This window comes from Lycium barbarum, chromosome 6, assembly GCF_019175385.1.
Source record: "Lycium barbarum isolate Lr01 chromosome 6, ASM1917538v2, whole genome shotgun sequence".
Classification (NCBI taxonomy): Eukaryota; Viridiplantae; Streptophyta; class Magnoliopsida; order Solanales; family Solanaceae; genus Lycium; species Lycium barbarum.
In genome coordinates, this window is record NC_083342.1 from 124,737,431 (window position 1) to 124,758,335 (window position 20,905).

At 32.0% G+C, this 20,905-nt stretch overlaps 1 protein-coding gene across 1 annotated transcript; it reads right to left on the reverse strand.

Moving 5' to 3' along the window:
* Nucleotides 1-1,474: 1,474 nt before the first annotated feature.
* On the reverse strand, nucleotides 1,475-9,686 carry LOC132598610 (chloride channel protein CLC-c-like). Its single transcript, XM_060311582.1, has 7 exons — nucleotides 9,259-9,686; nucleotides 8,229-8,429; nucleotides 7,433-7,610; nucleotides 5,858-6,120; nucleotides 4,593-4,862; nucleotides 2,380-3,508; nucleotides 1,475-1,891 (listed from the first exon to the last, which is right to left on the reverse strand). Exons 1-7 carry the CDS (start codon nucleotides 9,459-9,461, stop codon nucleotides 1,802-1,804), a joined length of 2,334 nt encoding a protein of 777 aa, XP_060167565.1. The 5' UTR covers nucleotides 9,462-9,686; the 3' UTR covers nucleotides 1,475-1,801.
* Nucleotides 9,687-20,905: the final 11,219 nt, after the last annotated feature.

Sequence of the window (20,905 nt, forward strand, 5' to 3'; positions counted from 1 at the left end):
GAATTCTTCCTCATGTGTTCTCATTATGTTTATATGAAACTTTATGATTTTATCTACCAAGTTACAAGCATATTTTCAAGTCAATTATATATATAATTATGAACTTATTGTTATTACTCATGAATCAAGAACATGTTTGCAAGACTTTGACAACTTATCTCAAGAAATCATATTACAAGATATTTCATGAAACCATGTTAGAAGTTATTTCGTGAAATCATGATTACAAGTTATTTCACGAAAATCATGGGCTTCTTAGCCAACTATATCATGTTCATGTTTTTGGGAATTGCTTAGTTAACCGAGAAGGCTCAGATAGCCTGAAACTACGTTGCTACCGTAGGATAAGGGTTGTCAGCAAGGAGGCAACACCTTCATTATGCAGTTTGGATCCTTACATGCTTATTATTACTTAAATCTCATATCCCTGGCAAGGTGTGAGTGTTCTGCTGGTAGGACGCAAGTACCAGAATCATGTTGTCGGTTATACTATAGTGTTCCCCACGTTACAAGCAGTTTTACATACATGTATTTTCATTGATTTACTGTTTTCAGACTTTACTCACGTTTCATGCTCATGTTCAAGTTACATTCAGTTTCAGTTCATGTCCTATACCTATATTGTGTCATGTTCTTCATTTCAGCAGGTTTTACATACTAGTACTATTCACCATGTACTAACGTCCCTTTTGCCCGGGGCCTGCACTTCACGGTGCAGATACTTGTTTTCAGGAGCATACACCTGCGCAGTAGGATCACCTCAGTTATCAGCTTATTGGTAAGCCCCACTCCTCTCGAGGTTCAACATGGAGTCTGCATTAGTATTCAGTTTATGGTAGTGCAGGGCCATGTCCTGATAGTTAGCATTCAGACATGTTTTAGAGGTTTCATAGACAGATGTTAGTCCACAGAGTCAATTATGCTTTCATGTTTGCAGACTGTTATGTTTTCATGATATTTCATGCTACGAGATAATTTCAAGACTTTATTCCGCAAATTACATTTTCATAATTCATTTAAATTGCATCATATAGATTATATTGTTTTGATGCCCATGTTGACAAGCAAGCCATGAGATTCGCTCGGACACATGCAAGCAAGACCCGAATGCCGTGTTACGCCCAGACCATGGTTCGGAGCGTGACATTAAGTCCATGCTTTCCTCTGTTTTTTTGGGGATATAAAACTCCTCATCCCAGAGTGGGATTATACAAGCATCAACCTAAAGCTCTAAAAGTTAGCCACATCTCATTTGTTCACTTCCATATTTCCTCCCCAACTCATTTTGTTTAAATTCTTTATTTGTTGATTTTTGTTTGTTATGTACACTGGATAACTGACCCTGTCACTCTTATTGATATGATTAACATTCCAAATAAAATCATATCAACTATAAGCAATAATACAATTAAAAGACCCTCTTGATCTTTTACATCAAAGATAGCAGAAGAAAGGTCATATTACCTGCAAAGCATACACACAAAATAACTCGATGCCTTATTTTTCCATCACTTCCAACAAATTTTTACAATTCTATTAAATTAACAATTATATTATCTATCTGGGTATATCTTCTGTCGATTAGCAATTCAAAGAGAAATTTGTGATTGATTAATGTGCTGTAAAAGTTTTGTAATTCGATTCGTGTGCTGCTAAGATCATCTTTCTTCTATTTATTTAACAAAATGCAAATTTAGGAAGATTGTAAAGAGCTCAATGGTGGAGTGTGTATCACACTTTCTCTAAATAATAATGGTTGGCCACTGTCCGTTGAACTGTTGAAAGAGTTAGGTTCTCCTGTTTACTTGTGATGGACCAAATGTGGGTACAATCCCTTTATATGCTCTGGCATAAAGTCATGCCTTGTCAAGATTCCAACAATTGGATCCCTCTGCAAATTCAAAAGAACAAAATATTGAGAAATAGTATTGTAGAGTTGAATGCACAAACAAACATCAGAAACTTCAAACTATATGTCAAGACATTCATATGATGATTTTGTTATGTCATGCAAATCTTTCTTTTTTCCGTATTTAAGTTATATACACTGACAGTGTAAAAAATTTTAAACTATCTGTGTATTTTAACTACAGTCAAACCTCTCTATAACGGAGTAGTTTGTTCGGATACTTTTTGGATGCTATACCAAAATGTAGTTATAGAGAACACATAATATAAAATAACATGAAAAATCGGTTCCAGAAAGAATTTGGCCGTTATAGTGAAATGTTATTATAGACAATGGATGTTATAGAGAGGTCGAGTGTAGTGGTATCAGGCAACCTGTTTTTATTATTCAGATTACTGGTCTCGCTAATGGAAAGTAACGTGTAATTATCCCGGACGGAGCCGGGGATGAGAAGGCAAAGATAGACTTACCCCGGTAGTCTTTGGGACGACACACAAGTGTCTGAGACCGAGTTGTCGGAAAAGAATTGCAGCTTTGGCCAGAGACATGGTTTCCACTACTGTATATGGAGATGTATTTGTGATAGGATGGAGATCGACGTACATTTCCATCTCCTCATGGGAGAAGGACAAATCCTCAAACTTAAGCCCCTTCCCTGATCCTGGCTTAGCGAAATCAAATGCATGAAAACTCTTCAAAATATTGGAGCCGCTCAATACACTATGTTCCGTGAATTTTTTCCCTTTGAGTAAAACAAGTAGATGTGACCTTAAAACAAGTCCACAAAACTCCGGCGCGTCTGAGAATGGCGGCACATCAATCACTGGAAACCCATTGTGTCTAGTAAACTTCAACGCATGTACTATGTTCCCTACCTTCTCAACACCTGAAAATGTTACTAAAGGTCCAGAACAAACGTCTCCTGCAACCAATTGCCTCATGTATGGCTCGGCATGTGCTTCCAGGTAAGGCAAGCCTTTCATTTTCACAATCTGGTCGTAGACACCCTTGTTAAAACTATCGGCCACCGTTTTTGATATAAGTAGAACAAGCATCACCAATGGAAGCATTAGCAAATTATTGGTGAGCTCAAGTAGTATGACACAGAGTGATACTGTCATCCTCATAGTACCACCAAGGAAAGAGGCAGCCCCAAGGAGAGCAAACAGGCCGTTATTAAGATTAGAGACCGAACCCAAGACAGTCCCAACAAAACGTCCATATGAAGCTCCAGCAAGTATGACGGGAATGAATAGCCCAGAGGGAATAGCAATTCCATAGGTAATAACACCAAGGCAATATACCCCCACGAAGAAGACAAAAAGTGTAGAAAAGTGGAATTCGTTTGGATTGTCTGACCTAAACAAATTGCGGATGGCGTCGTCATTGGTATTCATAAACAGGGAGGCCATATCATTGTAATGCCCTGCTGGACACTGGAAATTCTTATAGTTTCCAGAGCGACCAACAGTAGGGCATTTTTCCTCCAAGCCAACAGGACACGGTGTGCACGTTGCAAACCATGGAAGACCATACGAGCAAAGAGAACTCAGAATTGAAATGGTCATTACGAGCAAGACTTTGAAGGCAGGACCTCTCCTGCAATCAATTGCAAAATATCAGCTACCGAGAAAAATCAAAAGCAGCATCCAAAGCTCAAGCACAAAGAATATTCAAATAGTAGAACTAAAATAGATAAAAAACAGTGGTAAAAGTGATAGCATATATAAAATATAGAAGCAACACATAAATAAAGGATATCTTTGACAAGCATCAAATAACTTGGGGAAGGAAGAACATTAAGAAATAGGTTTTGATAGAAAATAGCAACGGGCCCATTTAAAGTGAGCTTTTTAAAACTAATGTTTTGCCTATATGCCCTGACAAGTACACTTTTACCCCCCAGGGCGGACCTAGTGCATTAGCTATGGGGTTCGACCGAAACAAGTAGTTTTGGCTCAGACCCTATATGTGTCAAAATATCGACTAAGTTATTATAAAAATATATTTTGAACCCATTATATCAAATGGAATGTGGTAGAATCCCGAACCCAAACTCATAAAAGTTCAAATTCTAGATCCGCCTCATGACCCACGTTATGGAACAGTTGTATTTATCTACTCCAAATGGGTGAGAAAGAAAGGCACAAACGAAGAAAAAAAAGCGGCAGCGTAAGAAAAGAAGCAAACACATGCTTCAGGAAAACTTTAAACACTTCTTACATTTGTGGTTGATTTCCTCAGGTTAGGGCATGCACACTGATAAGTTGCATACTAATAACTAGTACCAAGAGTTGAGGTAACTAAACATGTTGAAATGTGTGCCATCTCTTCTAAAAGCTTAAGTTGTTAGAGAGCACAAGATGTGGGATTTCACTGGGCTGTTGTTGTTGTTGTAAGTTGTTAGAGAGCACGTGTTTATTTTCTTAATTATATATATTCTCAACACGTCCACTCACGTGCGGGACTGATTCTTCTTTTAATAGGCCAAGCATATGAAAAAATTCTATTTTATAATGAGTGGCAGTGAGATTCAATTCCAGGACCTCTGCCCGCTCTGCTACCATGTTGAAGTGTGTGACCATCTCATCTAAAAGCTTAAGCTGTTAGAGAGAGCACGCTTTTATTTTCTTAATTATATTCTCATAAAAAAATATTGTGTCAGCAGAATAAAGAGACTTACTCATTAATGATGCTGTAAGTCCGGAGGACCTTGTCCACGAGATAATTATAAAGGCTTCCCAAAAGGCCTCCAAAAACTCCAATTGACAATACTGCCAGTACATCTACAGTGTTATAATTAGGTACTCCTGAATTCACATCATACATTATCAAACCTCCTTGACCAAATAGTCCACATTTCCCACTCCGACAGAATTGAATGCAAGATCTGAGCACCATAGCTACTACAGCAGTCGTGAAAAAAGTCCTCCAAAGTAGAGCACTTCGCCACCTAAAACAGAAAATAGAGTAGTTGAATATTTAAGACTGTAAGCCTTCTCACAACAATTACTAGCCAATAAGCAACAAGAAAAGAACAGGAGAACAATAGCATCTTCAAATGGATTATTGGTATGCTGTCCTTATAAGGTTCACGAAAGCCACAGAACCACATGATGTTGAATCTTTGACACTCTTGAAGACACATCACACCCACTGCCTTATAACATTCCTCAGTCTAAGTTTTCTATTTATCTAAATCAAACAAGTATAATGGGTGGGTCATGGTTACAACTTACAAACAATAGCTACAATACTCAAGTTCAAAGTCTATTGATACAGCAACTCCCATTCTCCCTGAGTGGTTGACAGGGAGATATTAAATTCAAAGTATTCCCAGCAAAACCCCTCCAAAGCAGAAGTTGATACTTCACAAATTCTACATGTAAGATCGTGTTCCTGAAACCACGGGAGATGGAGAGAAGTTCTTCTCCAGCATTGTCCATCGATTGGCATCAATTGTCTGAATTAATATGCAGAGATGAAAATTTGCGAAAAGTTGTAATTTACAGTCAAAATGCAATTGAGCATGCTTTCACCAAAACACGTGGAATACCCTTCACATATCAGCCCATAGCACTACACTGACAAGTTGTCCATGGAAGGACATCAATCCTCTGAATTAATATGCAGATTTGAAAACTGAAAAAAGTTTTGATTTACAGTCACACTGCAATTGAGCATAACAACAACAGCATACCCAGTAAAATCCCACCAAGTGGGGTACACTGGAATTAAGCATGTGTTTGCCAAAACACGTGTTAGGAATACTCTTCACATATCAGCCCATAGAACCATAGTCACCACATATCAGCACCATATAACTACACAGATGTTCTTCATATTGATTCATAGGTCCTCCATTTAATACAACAAGGTACTAGTAAAAAGCTTTTTTCACTTTAATCTCATTAAGAAATCAAATACAGAGATAGGAGGGAGACAGACCATGAGGCTACTTCTTCGAGAGCAAAAAGAACACCACCAACTGGGGCACGGAAAGCGGCTGCAACACCAGCTGCAGCACCGCAGGTGATCAAATCTCTACGGTCACGGTCATTTTTGAAATACTTCAGCCACTTCCATGTCAGATGATACTTGCGGGAGCCACCCTGCCCAAGTAAGTTTGCTATGCAAGCGCCAGTATGGACCATGGGTCCTTCCTTGCCAACGACAAATCCAGCAGAAACACCCAAAGCAGAACCAATTATCTGCCAAGGTGTTAAATACATATGAATTAGTGTTTCCAGGAATGGCTTTCAAATAAAGCATCACAGGGTTTAAAGGCTTCCCAACCGCAGATGACAGAAGCACAAGCAGAAATATCATTTGAGTCTGCTAGAGGAATGACAGTTTGCTTATACAAAGATAATTTTTTTAATCAAGAATACACAGCAAAGGTACTAAAACATCTTTGATAGTTCAATGTAATGGTTTTCTTTAAGTTTTTTATTTTTTGTATTTTATGATATAAACTAAACCCATCTGTAACAATAGTTGAGTTTCCTCCATAACTTTAAAAGAGTTCTATTAGAGAATACCCAACCATGCAGACATATGCTTTATTAAATGTCTTGAACACTATGGAGCAAGTTCATAAATCCATTATCCTAATCCATATCTCTTTTTCTTAATCAAGATGGAGCGGCATGCTTCAAATACTTTTCATGGAAGAGTACAACAATTGCCACTACCTCCAACACTTTACATTCTTATTATTGGTAAGTCAAAGAACTTTTTTTCCTTCCTCTTTGTTCTCTTTTATGGTAAGGTGGATGTAAACTTCAGTCAATCAACAAGGCTTCAATCTCAAACTAGTTGGGCTCGGCTAAACAACTTATATCTATTCCATTCTACTCAGGCTAATCCCGTTCCAATACTAAATAAGTTTCTTTCAATGCAAATCAGAAGTATGTAAGATTGTTAATTACACTTATCCCTATATGAGATACGTCTTTAACCAAAATAATGACAAACACTGGACCTAAGCTCTCTTCTTAGCTAAGTTCGCATTTATTTCAAAGAGATATTAGGTTTTTCAGACAATTTCTTTTTACATAATTTTAGGTTTATCCGGTCCTTTTACCACATCTAATCACCATGACATTGCAGTTTTTTCTAATGACGCACCATAGTGCTACACTTATGCGCTTGTGCACAAGGCGCTACACGGAACATGACTAGTTCATCTCCAGTGATTCTTATTTTACCCTCTATGTGTGCTACTTACACCCTCTATCAGATATGATCACTTTTAATCTAACTTAATTCGTGTAACCACATATCCATTTTAACATCTGCACTTCTCTTCATCAAAAAAGAAAAAACCTGCACTTTTACGATGTTCATTTTGAGGACACATTCGGTCTAGAGGTACGACAATAACTCTCATATAACACTGTTTGCTTTGGCATCTGAACTGTGACTAGTAAGGTCAAAAGCCCTACATCAGTTTGATAAGAATACCCTATCACCCATGTCTGCATTCAAACATGGAAACATGACGGAGAGAGAAAGACCCACCTTCACAAATAAAGTACTTGGAGCTAAAATGGAATGAGCATCCACACCGTTCAGATATGCTTTAACTTCAGGTATTCCCGACCCTGCAGCTGCAGGTGCAATATATGCACATATGATACCGGCACAAGTCGCAAGAACCATATTACAACCTGCAAAAGCAGCAAATGCACCAAAATACCTGCAGTAGAATTAAAATTACTTTATAGTTACTTCAATCAGGTTTAACGATCAAAAAGAAGTACCGGAAATAAACCAGTAACTATCCTTCTAACTTGAAAGGATGTCAAAAATTGCTTGGACATTGCCACCCTTGCAACAATGAGAAAAAGTATCCATGATATCTGCATTAACTCAATCCTTTTAACTTAAAAGGATAACTGAGCTAAAGTTAACGCAGTTTCCATCCAGACGCGATTTTTTAAGATATTAACTACCAGTATAAAAGACTCCCAAACACCTAAAGATTCAAACCAAAAGTAAGATGAAGAAATGTTTGAAAAAATAAATATGCTGGTACAATTGGTAACTACTTTGCTTTAGAAACAAGGCTGAAAGATGTTCGAGGCTCCTAAGGCATCTTAACTATGACATCACTCAAAAGTTGCAACTCAGTCTTGAAAACCTTCAATAGCATCTTTCACAGTTTTAAAATAACTTGAACTATGTCAGTTGCAAGTTTTTATATTATGAAATTTAATTAAATTCCACATTTGTGTTTGTGTTTATACAAGATAAACCAGTTCAAAGTTACCACAGATATTGAGAAGCTATTATCATGGATGGAAGTTGTACTTACTTATCCTGAAGCATTAAGTCACTAGCGAGCAGGAGCTTGAAGCCAGCAATGTTTTCCACTGCTATGTTTAAGAAGAAACCAACAAGTCCTGTACTCAATCCAATAAGAAGCACAAGTGTCCACTTTAGGAATATATATTGAAATATCTGGACCTTTTTCCGAGACCTCCAATCTTGCTTGAATAGGTCATTTTCAACAATCCTGCAAAAATGAATTAGCAATGAGACTATGTCAATTACCAGGGGCGGATCTACAGCCCATTAGGGTGAACGAACACCCTCGACAAAAAATTACATTGTATATATAAGGTATTTTTACATATTTTATGTGCATATATATATTTTGAACACCCCGGACACAAGAGTAGGGGATGGTTCGGTGGTTTAGGGGGTTCAAAATTCACCTTGAGGTTCCAAGTTCAAGCCTCGGGCTCTACATTTATTTTTTTTTCGAACCCCCTCATAGAATATCCTAGATTCGCCACTGTCAATTACCACACTTCACCAAGAACTTCAGCTCTCAACATTCACTGGCAGGGACGACTACCTACTACCTTGTTAGAGCAAGGAGGATGATTCAACTATAAACAGACCCTCCAGTTTGTAATTAACAATAGAGACTATAATATTTAGGCATAAATAGTTCTTGATTTTCTAGAGCTCTCCTCCTTTTATTAATTTTTTCCCCTGTTTTTTCTTCTCTGCCATCACCTAGATAAAAAGACCATTCTTTTATCATCCCCTTATTCACTCATCTAGCTGAACAAAAAGAACAGAACTTGGAGAGCCATATAGCAAAATAGAGTGGAAACGAAAAAGCCATGATTTTCAACCAGATGATCAGATATTTAATAAAGATAGGCAACACCATGCAAAGTACTTACCTTTGACTTTACCAAAAATAACATTCAACAAAAAAAATGCAAGAAGATTCAATAATTAAGGAAGAAGAAAAAGAATAAAAATAAAAAAAGCAACCCCATAACTTAACACTCCAAAACATAACAAGCAAAGAGAAATCAGAATCATACTCATAATCAAGACTTTCAATGGGGCAAACATTGGCTCCTATAATTGCAATTTGTGATGTATTATTAACTCTGCTCTTGGAAATAAGCAATGGCTCTCTTAAACCACTATCAGAAATATTTCTTTCTAAATCTTTGCCATCTTCCATTATCACAACCCCAACTCCTCCTTCATTCTCAATACCATCTTGATGATCTTCTATCATTATTACCTCCCAAAAAAAAAAACTCTTTTTTCTCTCTATATATTACTGTACATCGAATCTATACATAAACCCCACTTTCAAGAAATCACCTAATCTTTAAAAAAAAAATCTAAAATTTATTTGATGATATAATACTAATTATGTAGAGGTGCATAAAGAGAGAAATAAGCGGGAATTGCGTGAATGGTGATGATTTTATGAACAGTCAGCGGTTTGCTATATATATATATATTGGAATTATATTTCCAGTCTTTTTTTATGTTTATACGCGGATTGAGCAACATGTGTTGGTGATTTAGTGGCCTAAACATTGTTTAGATTAAGATTAGGAAAAATCTTATTTTTGGGAAGTTAATATTTTTTCTTTTTTCTTTTTTGGATAGACACCTAGGATTTCCATTGTATAAGACGAATCTATCATATTCTTCTAGATAGGACGAAATTTTAGAAAAGATATTAGGTTAACCTAATCATACGTAAAGTGCACATTGAAATTTAATGAAGAAAGCACAGTTACCTAAATTGTTGTGTTTCACAATAGTGGATTAACCGCTGGACGTGTTATTAGTCTGTCGGTTAACAAGTTCATTAAGAAGTGACGGGAAAAAAAGAAGTTAATTAAGAGGTGAAAATATTAAGAAATCGTCTAACTTTTAAATTGTATCGGATAATACTATTTAAGAATATCAATTCCTCATGAATCGATATTATGCTGGTATGAGTTTAACTATCGTGCACGGAATGTGTATAATTTTTTCATTATCAAGTTAAGATGATATGTGAAAATATGAACTATGTTAGTAAGCTAAATCTAGTAACCTAAATTGTAGTAATTTGTTATAAGAGGTTTAATTTAATAGTATGAAAGTAATTTTGAGATAAGCTTAAGAGTCTCTTATGGTAATAAGAACTTATCAGCAACCGGTATTAACAAAAAAAAAATCGAAGTATTTTGAAAGTATTAGGCCGTTGGTTAACCAGTTAAGCAAAAAGTGACGAAAAAATAAGTTAATTAATAAGCTAATATATTAAGAAATCATCTAGCTTTTGTATTGTTATTCTTAAGTAATACTATTATTATATGAATATGAGTTTAACTATCGTGCACGAAATGTGCACTATTTTCATTATCAAGTAAATGTGATATGTGATAACATGTAACAATGTTAGTAAGCTTCATTCAGTAAACTAAAAATTATAAGAAGTTTAATTTATAATAATAGTATAAAAGTGATTTAGATAAAGAGTTGGATAGGATCTGTGCAAGTATACTGCGACAAATCAGCCTAGTTATACCAGGAAGTAAACCTGGCAACCGATTTAACCGGAACCGGACCGGTAACCGGTTAGGGAACCGGCCGGTTTCCGGTTAAAAAACTGGAACCGTTTAACCGGTTCCGGTTTACCGGTTTGAAACCTCAAACCGGAACCGGTCCAGTTCAAAGTGTCCAAAACATGTTTTTTTTGTTTTTTGTATTTTATATATATATATATATATATATATATATATATATATATATATATTATAGTATTTATTAGTATATTGTAGGTATATTTACATATGTTATACAAGTTTATAAGTAAAGTTTAAATATTTACTGACTAACAGGCTAACAGCAAGTCAGCAATACAGAATATACGTATACATATATATATATACCTAAAATATAGTAAGAATATACTTTTATATATATATATATATATATATATATATATCAATATATGTATCAATATACTTAGGTTATATAACTTAATATATATAAATATGTTTAAGTTATATATAGCTTATATATATGTATAACTTAATATATATATATATATGTGTTTAAGTTATATATAACATTATATATGTATAACTTATATATATATATATATATATATATATATATATATATATATATATATATATATATAACTAAAATATACTAAGAATATACTTATAATATATAGTATACTTATACATATATATATATATATACCTAAAATATAGTAAGAATATACTTATATATATATCAATATATGTATCAATATACTTAGGTTATATAACTTAATATATATAAATATGTTTAAGTTATATATAGCTTATATATATGTATAACTTTATATATATATATATATATATATATATATATATAACTAAAATAACTAAAATATACTAAGAATATACTTGTAATGTATAGTATACTATAAGTATAACTTAAACATATATACATTAATACATATATATTTATATATATAACATTATAACTTATATATATGTATAACTTACATATATATATATATATATATATATATATATATATATATATATATATATATATAACTAAAATATACTAAGAATATACTTATAATGTATAGTATACTATAAGTATAACTTAAACATATATATATATATATATATATATATATATATATATATATACTTATAATATACTTATAATATATTCTTAGTATATTTTAGTTATTTTTCAAATATATAACTTTTTAGTTTTTAATTTAAGTATATTCTTAGTATATTTTAGGTATATTCTTAACTTAATAAAAGTAAAAATATGAACACAGGTAAATAGAAGAAAGCTCAATGAGCCATATATTTTATTCATTCTTGGATAACATTTATTTGCAAGTTGTAGTTTTTTTTAACTTGCAAATAATACATGAGTTGTACAAAAATAGTAGAATAATAAAATCACCAATTTTGAACCATTTCGTTAATTTCCCCCACATTATATTCGGTCATGGAAATATCTTCAAAGTCTTCCATTTAGTCCGGTCCACTAGCTATCAAATCTTCAATTTCTTCCTCTTCGCCTTCCTCCGCTTCTAAGTTTTGGTTGTTTCGCTCCGATCTAATCCAATCCAATCGCGAATGCACACTAGTACTTACAAGCTAAAGCCGGATAATAGATGTCTATGGTCTCCAATTTGTTGTCTTCCTCGGCTAAATGCGCTCTCCGAAGCCACGGTTGATACTTGAACCGTAAGGATATCTCGAGCCATTCTTGAAAGTACCGGATAACTTGCCTTGTACTTCTTCCACCATGCTAAGACGTCCAAGTCATCCAGTTCCTTGATATCCACATTTGGCTGCATCAAATAAAAGTTATATTCATCAAAGTTTGCAGTAGAAGAAGAAGTTGGCTGTGAATGTAAAACTTTTAAACCCGACAAGCCCTTTTTGCTACTCTGAGAAGTAGTAGGGCGTGGAGCAACGGGTGTAGCACGTTCTTCCAAACTAGAATGAGTAAAAACTTTTCTAAACTCATCATCAATAGCGAGTTCGGCTTCAGCTAAAGATGGTTGAACTCCCTCTTCAATTTCTAAAAATGTATAAATTTGACTAACCAAATTTCTAGTATAAGACACTTTTAAACAAGGATTTAAAAGAGAACCCAATATAAATAAAGTTGGGATGGGAAAAAAATACTTCTTAAATTTGATTATCATTTCAAAAATAGCTACTTGATAATCGGGTTTATATTTATACTCTTGTAAAACTCTAGCTATTTCCGCTAAGTAGGCTAAAATTTCGGTTACCGTGGGATAGAATTGTCTAGAAAAAACAAGAGTTGCATTATAAAAAATTTCTAAGAGTTCAACACATTCTTTAACATCTCCCAATGCGAATAATTTAACCAATCATCACTATCAGTATTATATTTGTTGTGAACTTGTTGTATGGGAATCCTATACTCATATGCTTGTTGTAGCATAATGTAAGTGTAGTTCCACCTAGTCTCAATTTCTATTTGAATTTTCTTAGGTCTAAGGTTATTTTCCACACAAGCATTCTTAAAATCTCCAATTCTTCCCCTATTAGCATTACAAAAAAGAAACGCAACCGCATCTCTAACTTTTTGAACAGAATCTTCAAAATGCACAAGACCATCTTTAACAATTAAGTTTAAAATGTGACAACTACATCTTACATGAAAAATATTTCTTAGCGGAGAGTTTAGTTCTTTTTTTTATAAGACCTATCGCCTTTGTATTATTAGAAGCATTATCTAAAGCAATACAAAGTGTTTTTCTATAAATGTTAAAAAATCTCATAATAGTAAACATTGAATCGACTAAAATTTTTCCATCGTGACGACCTTTTCATTCATCATATAAAAAAGCTATTTTTTTTTTTGCATAACCCAGTTGTCATCAACCCAATGACATGTAATAGCAAAAAAATCTAACTTGTTAAGACTAAGACCCAAATCAGCGGTAAGACAAACATTACAATTTAAAGAATTAAATACATGGCGCAAATAAAATCTATATTTTTTAAACAAATCTATAACATCGGCTCTACAAGTACTTCTAGGAATACCCTCAAATAACGGATTATAACAACGTTGAATGTAAGTAACAAACCCCAAACCTGAGGGAAAGGAAAATGGTAAACAATCATAAGCTACCATTTTAGCTATTTCTACACGCTCTTTTTTCTTGTCATACTAAAAATTTCTATCGGTTCGTGGGTCTATCGTCATTTGAATCCCCCCCACATTTGAACCCGTTTGCTCTCCCCAAACATCCATATGTTTGGTTCCATATGAGCATTTAGTGTACCCGTTCCACCATCCTTACCAGTTCCTTGCTTAAAACTAAATACTTGTCCACATAGGGTGCATGTAGCTGATTGATTTTCCCTATTCTTAGTCATAAATTTCCAAACTTTAGCTGTTGGCTTACGAGTTCTACGCGGTTTGTCTTGTGTATGTGATTGTGCAGGACATGTATCTCCTATGGAATTTTCGGGGGGTTGTGTTTCATCATCATCATCTAAGTCTTCATTAAAAGTGTCGGTAAAATGTTGTTGCATTGCCTCATGACCTAAAAGTGGATTATTTCCACCAACATCAATACCTAAATTAGGTGTTTCTTCCACAAATGTTTCCTCATTAAGCCTACCCCTAACAATACCACTACTACTACCGGCACCACGTCTTAATCTCTTTGACATTATTAAATAGAATTAATTTAAATCACAATCAAATAAATCACAAGAAAATAAATTATAACAAATTAAATTGCTAGAATTAAATTGCAAAAAATAAATTGCTAGAATTAAATTGCGAAAAATAAAGATAGAGTTGGAACGAAGGTACCAAATTACCAGATTAATTTTCAACAAAGTGAAGGCGGCTAGAATTGCAAATCCACCAAAGCTACTTCGGATTGTTGCAAAATCACCAACTCCACCAACAATATTATAATTGCAAAATTAATAATTGAAAGTTGAAACTATAATAAGACTTTGTGGCTAATTATTGCAAAGTGACTATAATTGAGAGATTGAGAGAAAGATGAAGAAGAGTAAATTGGTGTGAATTAAAATGAAAATGAAGAAGGATTTATATAGGGGTGGGGATGGGTTAAAGTGTTAAAAAAAAAGTTTGGGGGGTTGGGGGGCCAAAAAATAATTTTATGACCGTTTGGCAATGGTCATTTTTGCAAATGGACCGTTGCCAACGGTCCATTAACGGACAGGCCCAACCGCCCAACGGCTATTTTTTTTTTTTTTTTTTTAATTTCACCGGTTAAACCGGTTTAACCGGTTCCGGTTTCAAAAATATCGGAACCGGACCGGTAACCTTTTAACCAGTTCTACTGGTTCCGGTTCCGATTTTACCGGTCCGGTTATCGGTTTTAACCGATTTAACCGAACCGGTTGATGGGTTTACCAGGAAGTATAAATGGTATATTTATCTTTGTTTCGGTATGTCCTATACAGAGTACTTTTTGCGTTCTCTTGTCAAGTTTTGATTTGACATTCGTGACAAACAGAAAAGGGAAACAACTAATCAATAATCACCATTCACAATCTTTTTTCTGGTGGTCGCTATTACAGTTCACGTGTCCCCACTTTGCTACTACTAGTTTTCCGACTTTGGCTAAAGACTGAAAAAGAATAATTGAAAGCAACAAAAATTAGGAATAAGAATATAACCTACATAATATATACCAAAGTAGCACTGGTATTGATTCTACAAACCTTTTTTTTTTGTTCCTCATTGAGATTTTCATTACATATCTGTTTTGAGCTTGCTTAGTTTGAATTCGTGTCGAAAGTGTTCTCTACTAAAATCAACTTCATTCTCAGTAAGGATGGAGGGTACTTACCACCCCAATATAACCTTTGTCAGTGATTCTTTAAACTGCTTGGTATAATTTGTTAATTTGCTATGAAAATCACATACAACCACAATGTTGTAGTAATAATTTATCATTAATTAACTTTTACATTGATCAATAATTAATGCAACTCTTATTCTTTATATGGATTTGAAAACAATGATGTGAGCTCACGTAGTATTAAAATATTGATAGTCAATTCTGCTTGGTTTATTCATTTGTAATTCATATTTTACGCTAACCTTGCACAAATTGTAAGATGTCAATATCCAACAATTTGTCAATCATCTCCCACAGGCTCAGTGTAGTCAAAAGCAAGCAAACAGCATAAATTTTTACCAGTCTACTGAGGTTCTAAGCACAAAGTACAATTAAAACCTGAACTTAAGTAAAAGCAAAGAACTAGGGAACAAAAATTAAAAATATAAGTTCTAGATAGAAACAATAATGAGCCTGATAAAAGAATGGAAAATGTAATTAATTAATAATATAAAGTAAAAATTATGTCATTACTAAATTCAAGAAATAATTTAAATTTCTGATTTAGAAGAAAATATTGCTCCCCACCAAACGACGTCCGGGTAGCCGCACAACAACAAAAAACAAAAAAAGGTCAAGGAAAATAGATCGTGCCTTTTGAGTGCACTTGAATTTTTATTTTATTTTACTCTATATTGTATGGTATTAAATCACATCTAAGACTACATTATTGCAAAAGTGAGACTCTTCGGATATACTTAGGTGGTTACAGCGCGCTGAAAGTCATGGGCAACGTTGGCATTGATTGCACATGGCCAAAAAAATCTTACTTGTACTACTAATTAATGCTAAACACGCAATAATTAAAATAGATGCACATTAAAGTAGTACTTCATTCGTTCTAATTTATGTGACACTTTTTTTTTAGTCGGTCCCAAAAAAAATAATATCTTTCTATTTAGTAGTAATAATTTAACATTAAACTTCTCATTTTATCCTTAATGAGATGATTTACGGCCACACAAATATTTATGGTTATTTTTAGACCAGAAATTTTAAAAATCTTCCTTTCATTCTTAAACTCTGTGTTCAGACAACCACTTTCACATAAACTAGTATAGAGGGAGTAATATTTTTCCGAAGGGTAAGTATCAGAAAACAATTTCGAACATTTTTTATGCACGCAAGGCTCCTTTAATTAAACAATACTCGTATTCAACAAACCGAACTAAAACTTTTGCTAAATCTCAATTTCATTTTAATGTTCTCACAAAAGATAAAAGTAGTGCATATTGGTCTTGGTATTTAACATTAATTGATAAGGAAGTAAGAAAAACTGAGTTGTTAGGACGAATTGCTGATAAATTCCGTTATTTGTATGTATAATGCGAATGTTAATTATTGTTGGATAAACTACTGATATAGATTCCGAGACAAAAATTGTACTGCTAGGTTGTGTGCAACCGACTATCATATCTTAAAAATTGAATAGATTCTATCGAGTCCGGAGCCAAAATGACATATTTTTACAGCAATTAGACCAAAATAGGCTGTCTTTTTTTTTTTTTATACCCAAATGGGTATTTCGTTGATCATTCAACGAAATACCCCAGTTACTGTTCATAGCAGCAACTCTTTTTTTTTTTTTTTTTTTTTTTTTTTTGCTATTTCGTGGATTGTTCCACGAAATAGCTTTTTTTTAAATTTTTTTTTGCATTTCGTGGAACAATCCACGAAATAGCTTCTTTTTTTTTTAATTTCGTGAAAAAAATGATTATTTTTTTTACATATCATGACACAATCCACGAAATAGATGTTTTTTTATTTTATTTCGTGAATAAAAAAAGAAATAGGAAATTATAAATTTTTTTTGTTTTTGCATTTCGTGTATTAAAAAACGAAATAGGATAAATTTTTTTCTAATTTCGTTCGTATAAAAAGGAAATTGGAAAATATATATATATATATATATATATATATATATATATATATATTATTTCGTGTATTAATGAAGGAAGTTGATTTGTTTTTTTTATTTTTTTTGCATTTCGTAATCTAATGAACGAAATAGGTTTTTTTTTTTTTTGTATTTAGTGAATAAAAAAACGAAATAGGAAATTATATACATATATATATATATATATATATATATATATTTTGCATTTCGTGTATTAAAAAACGAAATAGGAAAATAATTTTATTTTCATTTCGTTTATATAAAAATGAAATAGGAATATATATATATATATATATATATATATATATATATATATATATATATATTTCATTCATGTACCAATGAAATATTTCGTGGATTGTTCCACGAAATGCAAAATAAAAAAAATAAAAAAAACATATTTCGTGGATTGTTCCACTAAATGCAAAAAAAAAAAAAAACAGTTTTATTTATATTAACGAAACTGTTTTATTTTTTAATTTAAAACTGTTTTTTTTTTATTTTTTATTTTGCATTTCGTGGAACAATCCACGAAATATAAAAAAAAAACAGTTTTTTTTATATATTTTTGAAATTGATCTTATATATATATATATATATATATATATATATATATATATATATATATATATATTCCAAATTGATTAAAAGCCATTTTTTAATTTTTTTAAAATATATTTTTCAAAAAACTTAGTGTTTAACTGTAAGGTTATTTTAGTCAACTTTATATATCGAGAAAATTAGTCAGCTTTATTTTCAAAAATTGAAACCGCAGAAGTAAAATTGACATTCACAGATACATTATCCCTGGATTTTTACGTTGAAATCTATTGCGTATCATCATCTTATAAGTAAATAAAACTGAAAATTTCATGCCAATTTGGGGAAAAATTGAAATTGAATGTGATAAAAGGCGTTTTTTTAAAAATCGGCTCGGCCAAACCGCCTTATAGCAGTTTGTGTGCATAGATCTCGGAAAAATACCCAAAATCAAAAAAAAAATCGCGTAAATCGGACGTCCGAGCGCAAAGTTATGACCATCTAAAGTTTGACGACTTTACAACTAGTTTTTCTCCCTATATTTTTTAGAATTATATTTATATTTAAAATAAAGTTATGTCTTGACTTTACAACTTTTTTTTTTTCGTTTATTAAAAAACGAAATAAGATTTTTTTTTATTTCGTGAATATATAAATGTTTTTATAAATGAAACACAAAAATATATATATATATTCATCCTATTTCATTGGTACATGAATGAAATATATATATATATATATATATATATATATATATATATATATTCCTATTTTTTATTTTCCTATTTCGTTTTTTAATACACGAAATGCAAAATATATATATATATATATATATATATATATATATATATATATATATATATATATATATATATATATATATATATATATATATATATGTATATAATTTCCTATTTCGTTTTTTTATTCACTAAATACAAAAAAAAAAAAAAAAAAAACCTATTTCGTTCATTAGATTACGAAATGCAAAAAAAATAAAAAAAACAAATCAATTTCCTTCATTAATACACGAAATAATATATATATATATATATATATATATATATATATATATATATATATATATATATATATATATATATATATATATATATTTTCCAATTTCCTTTTTATACGAACGAAATTAGAAAAAAATTTATCCTATTTCGTTTTTTAATACACGAAATGCAAAAACAAAAAAAAAATTATAATTTCCTATTTCTTTTTTTATTCACGAAATAAAATAAAAAAACATCTATTTCGTGGATTGTGTCATGATATGTAAAAAAAAAATCATTTTTTTCACGAAATTAAAAAAAAAAAAAAAAAAAAAGCTATTTCGTGGATTGTTCCACGAAATGCAAAAAAAAATTAAAAAAAAAGCTATTTCGTGGAACAATCCACGAAATAGCAAAAAAAAAAAAAAAAAAAAAAAAAAAGAGTTGCTGCTATGAACAGTAACTGGGGTATTTCGTTGAATGATCAACGAAATACCCATTTGGGTATAAAAAAAAAAAGACAGCCTATTTTGGTCTAATTGCTGTAAAAATATGTCATTTTGGCTCCGGACTCAGATTCTATCTATAGTCATTGTTATGGTTTGAAATGTAATACTATTCGACCCTCTCTTTGTATCAATGTATTCTCAAATCATTTTATGGTCGTTTTTGAATTTCCAAATTCACCTTCTCTTTCACATTCAAAACATGATAGAGTTGGTACATCTGAAAAAATTGTGGCAAATCTAGCCTCCCAAGTTATCATTTTTAGAGCGAGGAAAGTCTCTCTTTTTCTTATTAGAAGTATAAATAAACAAGAAAAGCATCCATCCAATAAAATAAAGTCAACAGACTTTTTTATTTCACCACTAATAATTCTTATAAGGTTAAGTCCCCGTCAATCTATCAGCAGATTTAATTATTTCACCCACTAATAATTCTTATAAGGTTAAGTCCCCGTCAATCTATCAGCAGATTTAATTATTTCACCACTAATAATTCTTATAAGGTTAAGTCCCCGTCAATCTATCAGCAGATTTAGTTTTTTTTCTTATATTTTGCTTTCAAACATTCAATGGCTCTTATGTTCGTATCATTATCGTCATATTGTCACCGGCCTCTGCCCTATGCAGATGTTTTAATTATCATGACGACCGTCCACACCTAATGACAATTTGGGGAAACACAATCAAAGAGTCAAAAAGGGTGGTTTATTTTTTCAGATGATATTATTACTAAGCAAATCCATGTGTTTCACGTTTCTTCATTGGCACTTTTTATTTGGATCTACCCTTTGACAAGTGGAACTGGATCAATTAGACCTGCAAAAATTTCTTTATGTGTTATTTTTCAAATTTCTTATGGCCTTAAGGGGGGCCTTTGTCCTTTTGTTCTTCATAATATTCCACACCCCATTACTTTAGTTTTCCCTCATTTTTCTTGCCACCGGTAAGTTCTAGAAATTCTATTTTTTTATCATAATGAGATTAGAAAGTATATTGATTAAAAGGAGTTGATTCATTATGATAATTATCTCAAAAAGTCGTTTTTTTTGTTTTGTAACAGAAAAATCATTAAATTATTATTACTTCACCTATAAAGTCACTCAACCAATTCAAATAATATTCCCGATACATATTGTGGATGTGTGATTCTTTTAAGCCAAACTCTAAGAAAAATAACTATCCATTTTAACTGGTAAATTGTCACACAAATGTCTATGACTAATTTTAAATCATAAATTTCAAAAGTTTTCATTTTCTTCTTAAACTCTATGCCTAATCAAACACTTTCACATAAATTGGGACGAATAAAGTATTATGCTTTTTTACTGAAAAATT

Excerpts from the sequence above, each read along its gene's own strand:
- LOC132598610 (XM_060311582.1), bottom strand. The coding sequence starts at position 9,461 with ATGATAGAAGATCATCAAGATGGTATTGAGAATGAAGGAGGAGTTGGG. Across the intron at positions 7,611-8,228 it reads GACTTAATGCTTCAGGATAA|GTATTTTGGTGCATTTGCTG; the intron begins GTAAGTACAACT and ends ATTCTACTGCAG. Across the intron at positions 6,121-7,432 it reads CAAGTACTTTATTTGTGAAG|ATAATTGGTTCTGCTTTGGG; the intron begins GTGGGTCTTTCT and ends ACACCTTGGCAG.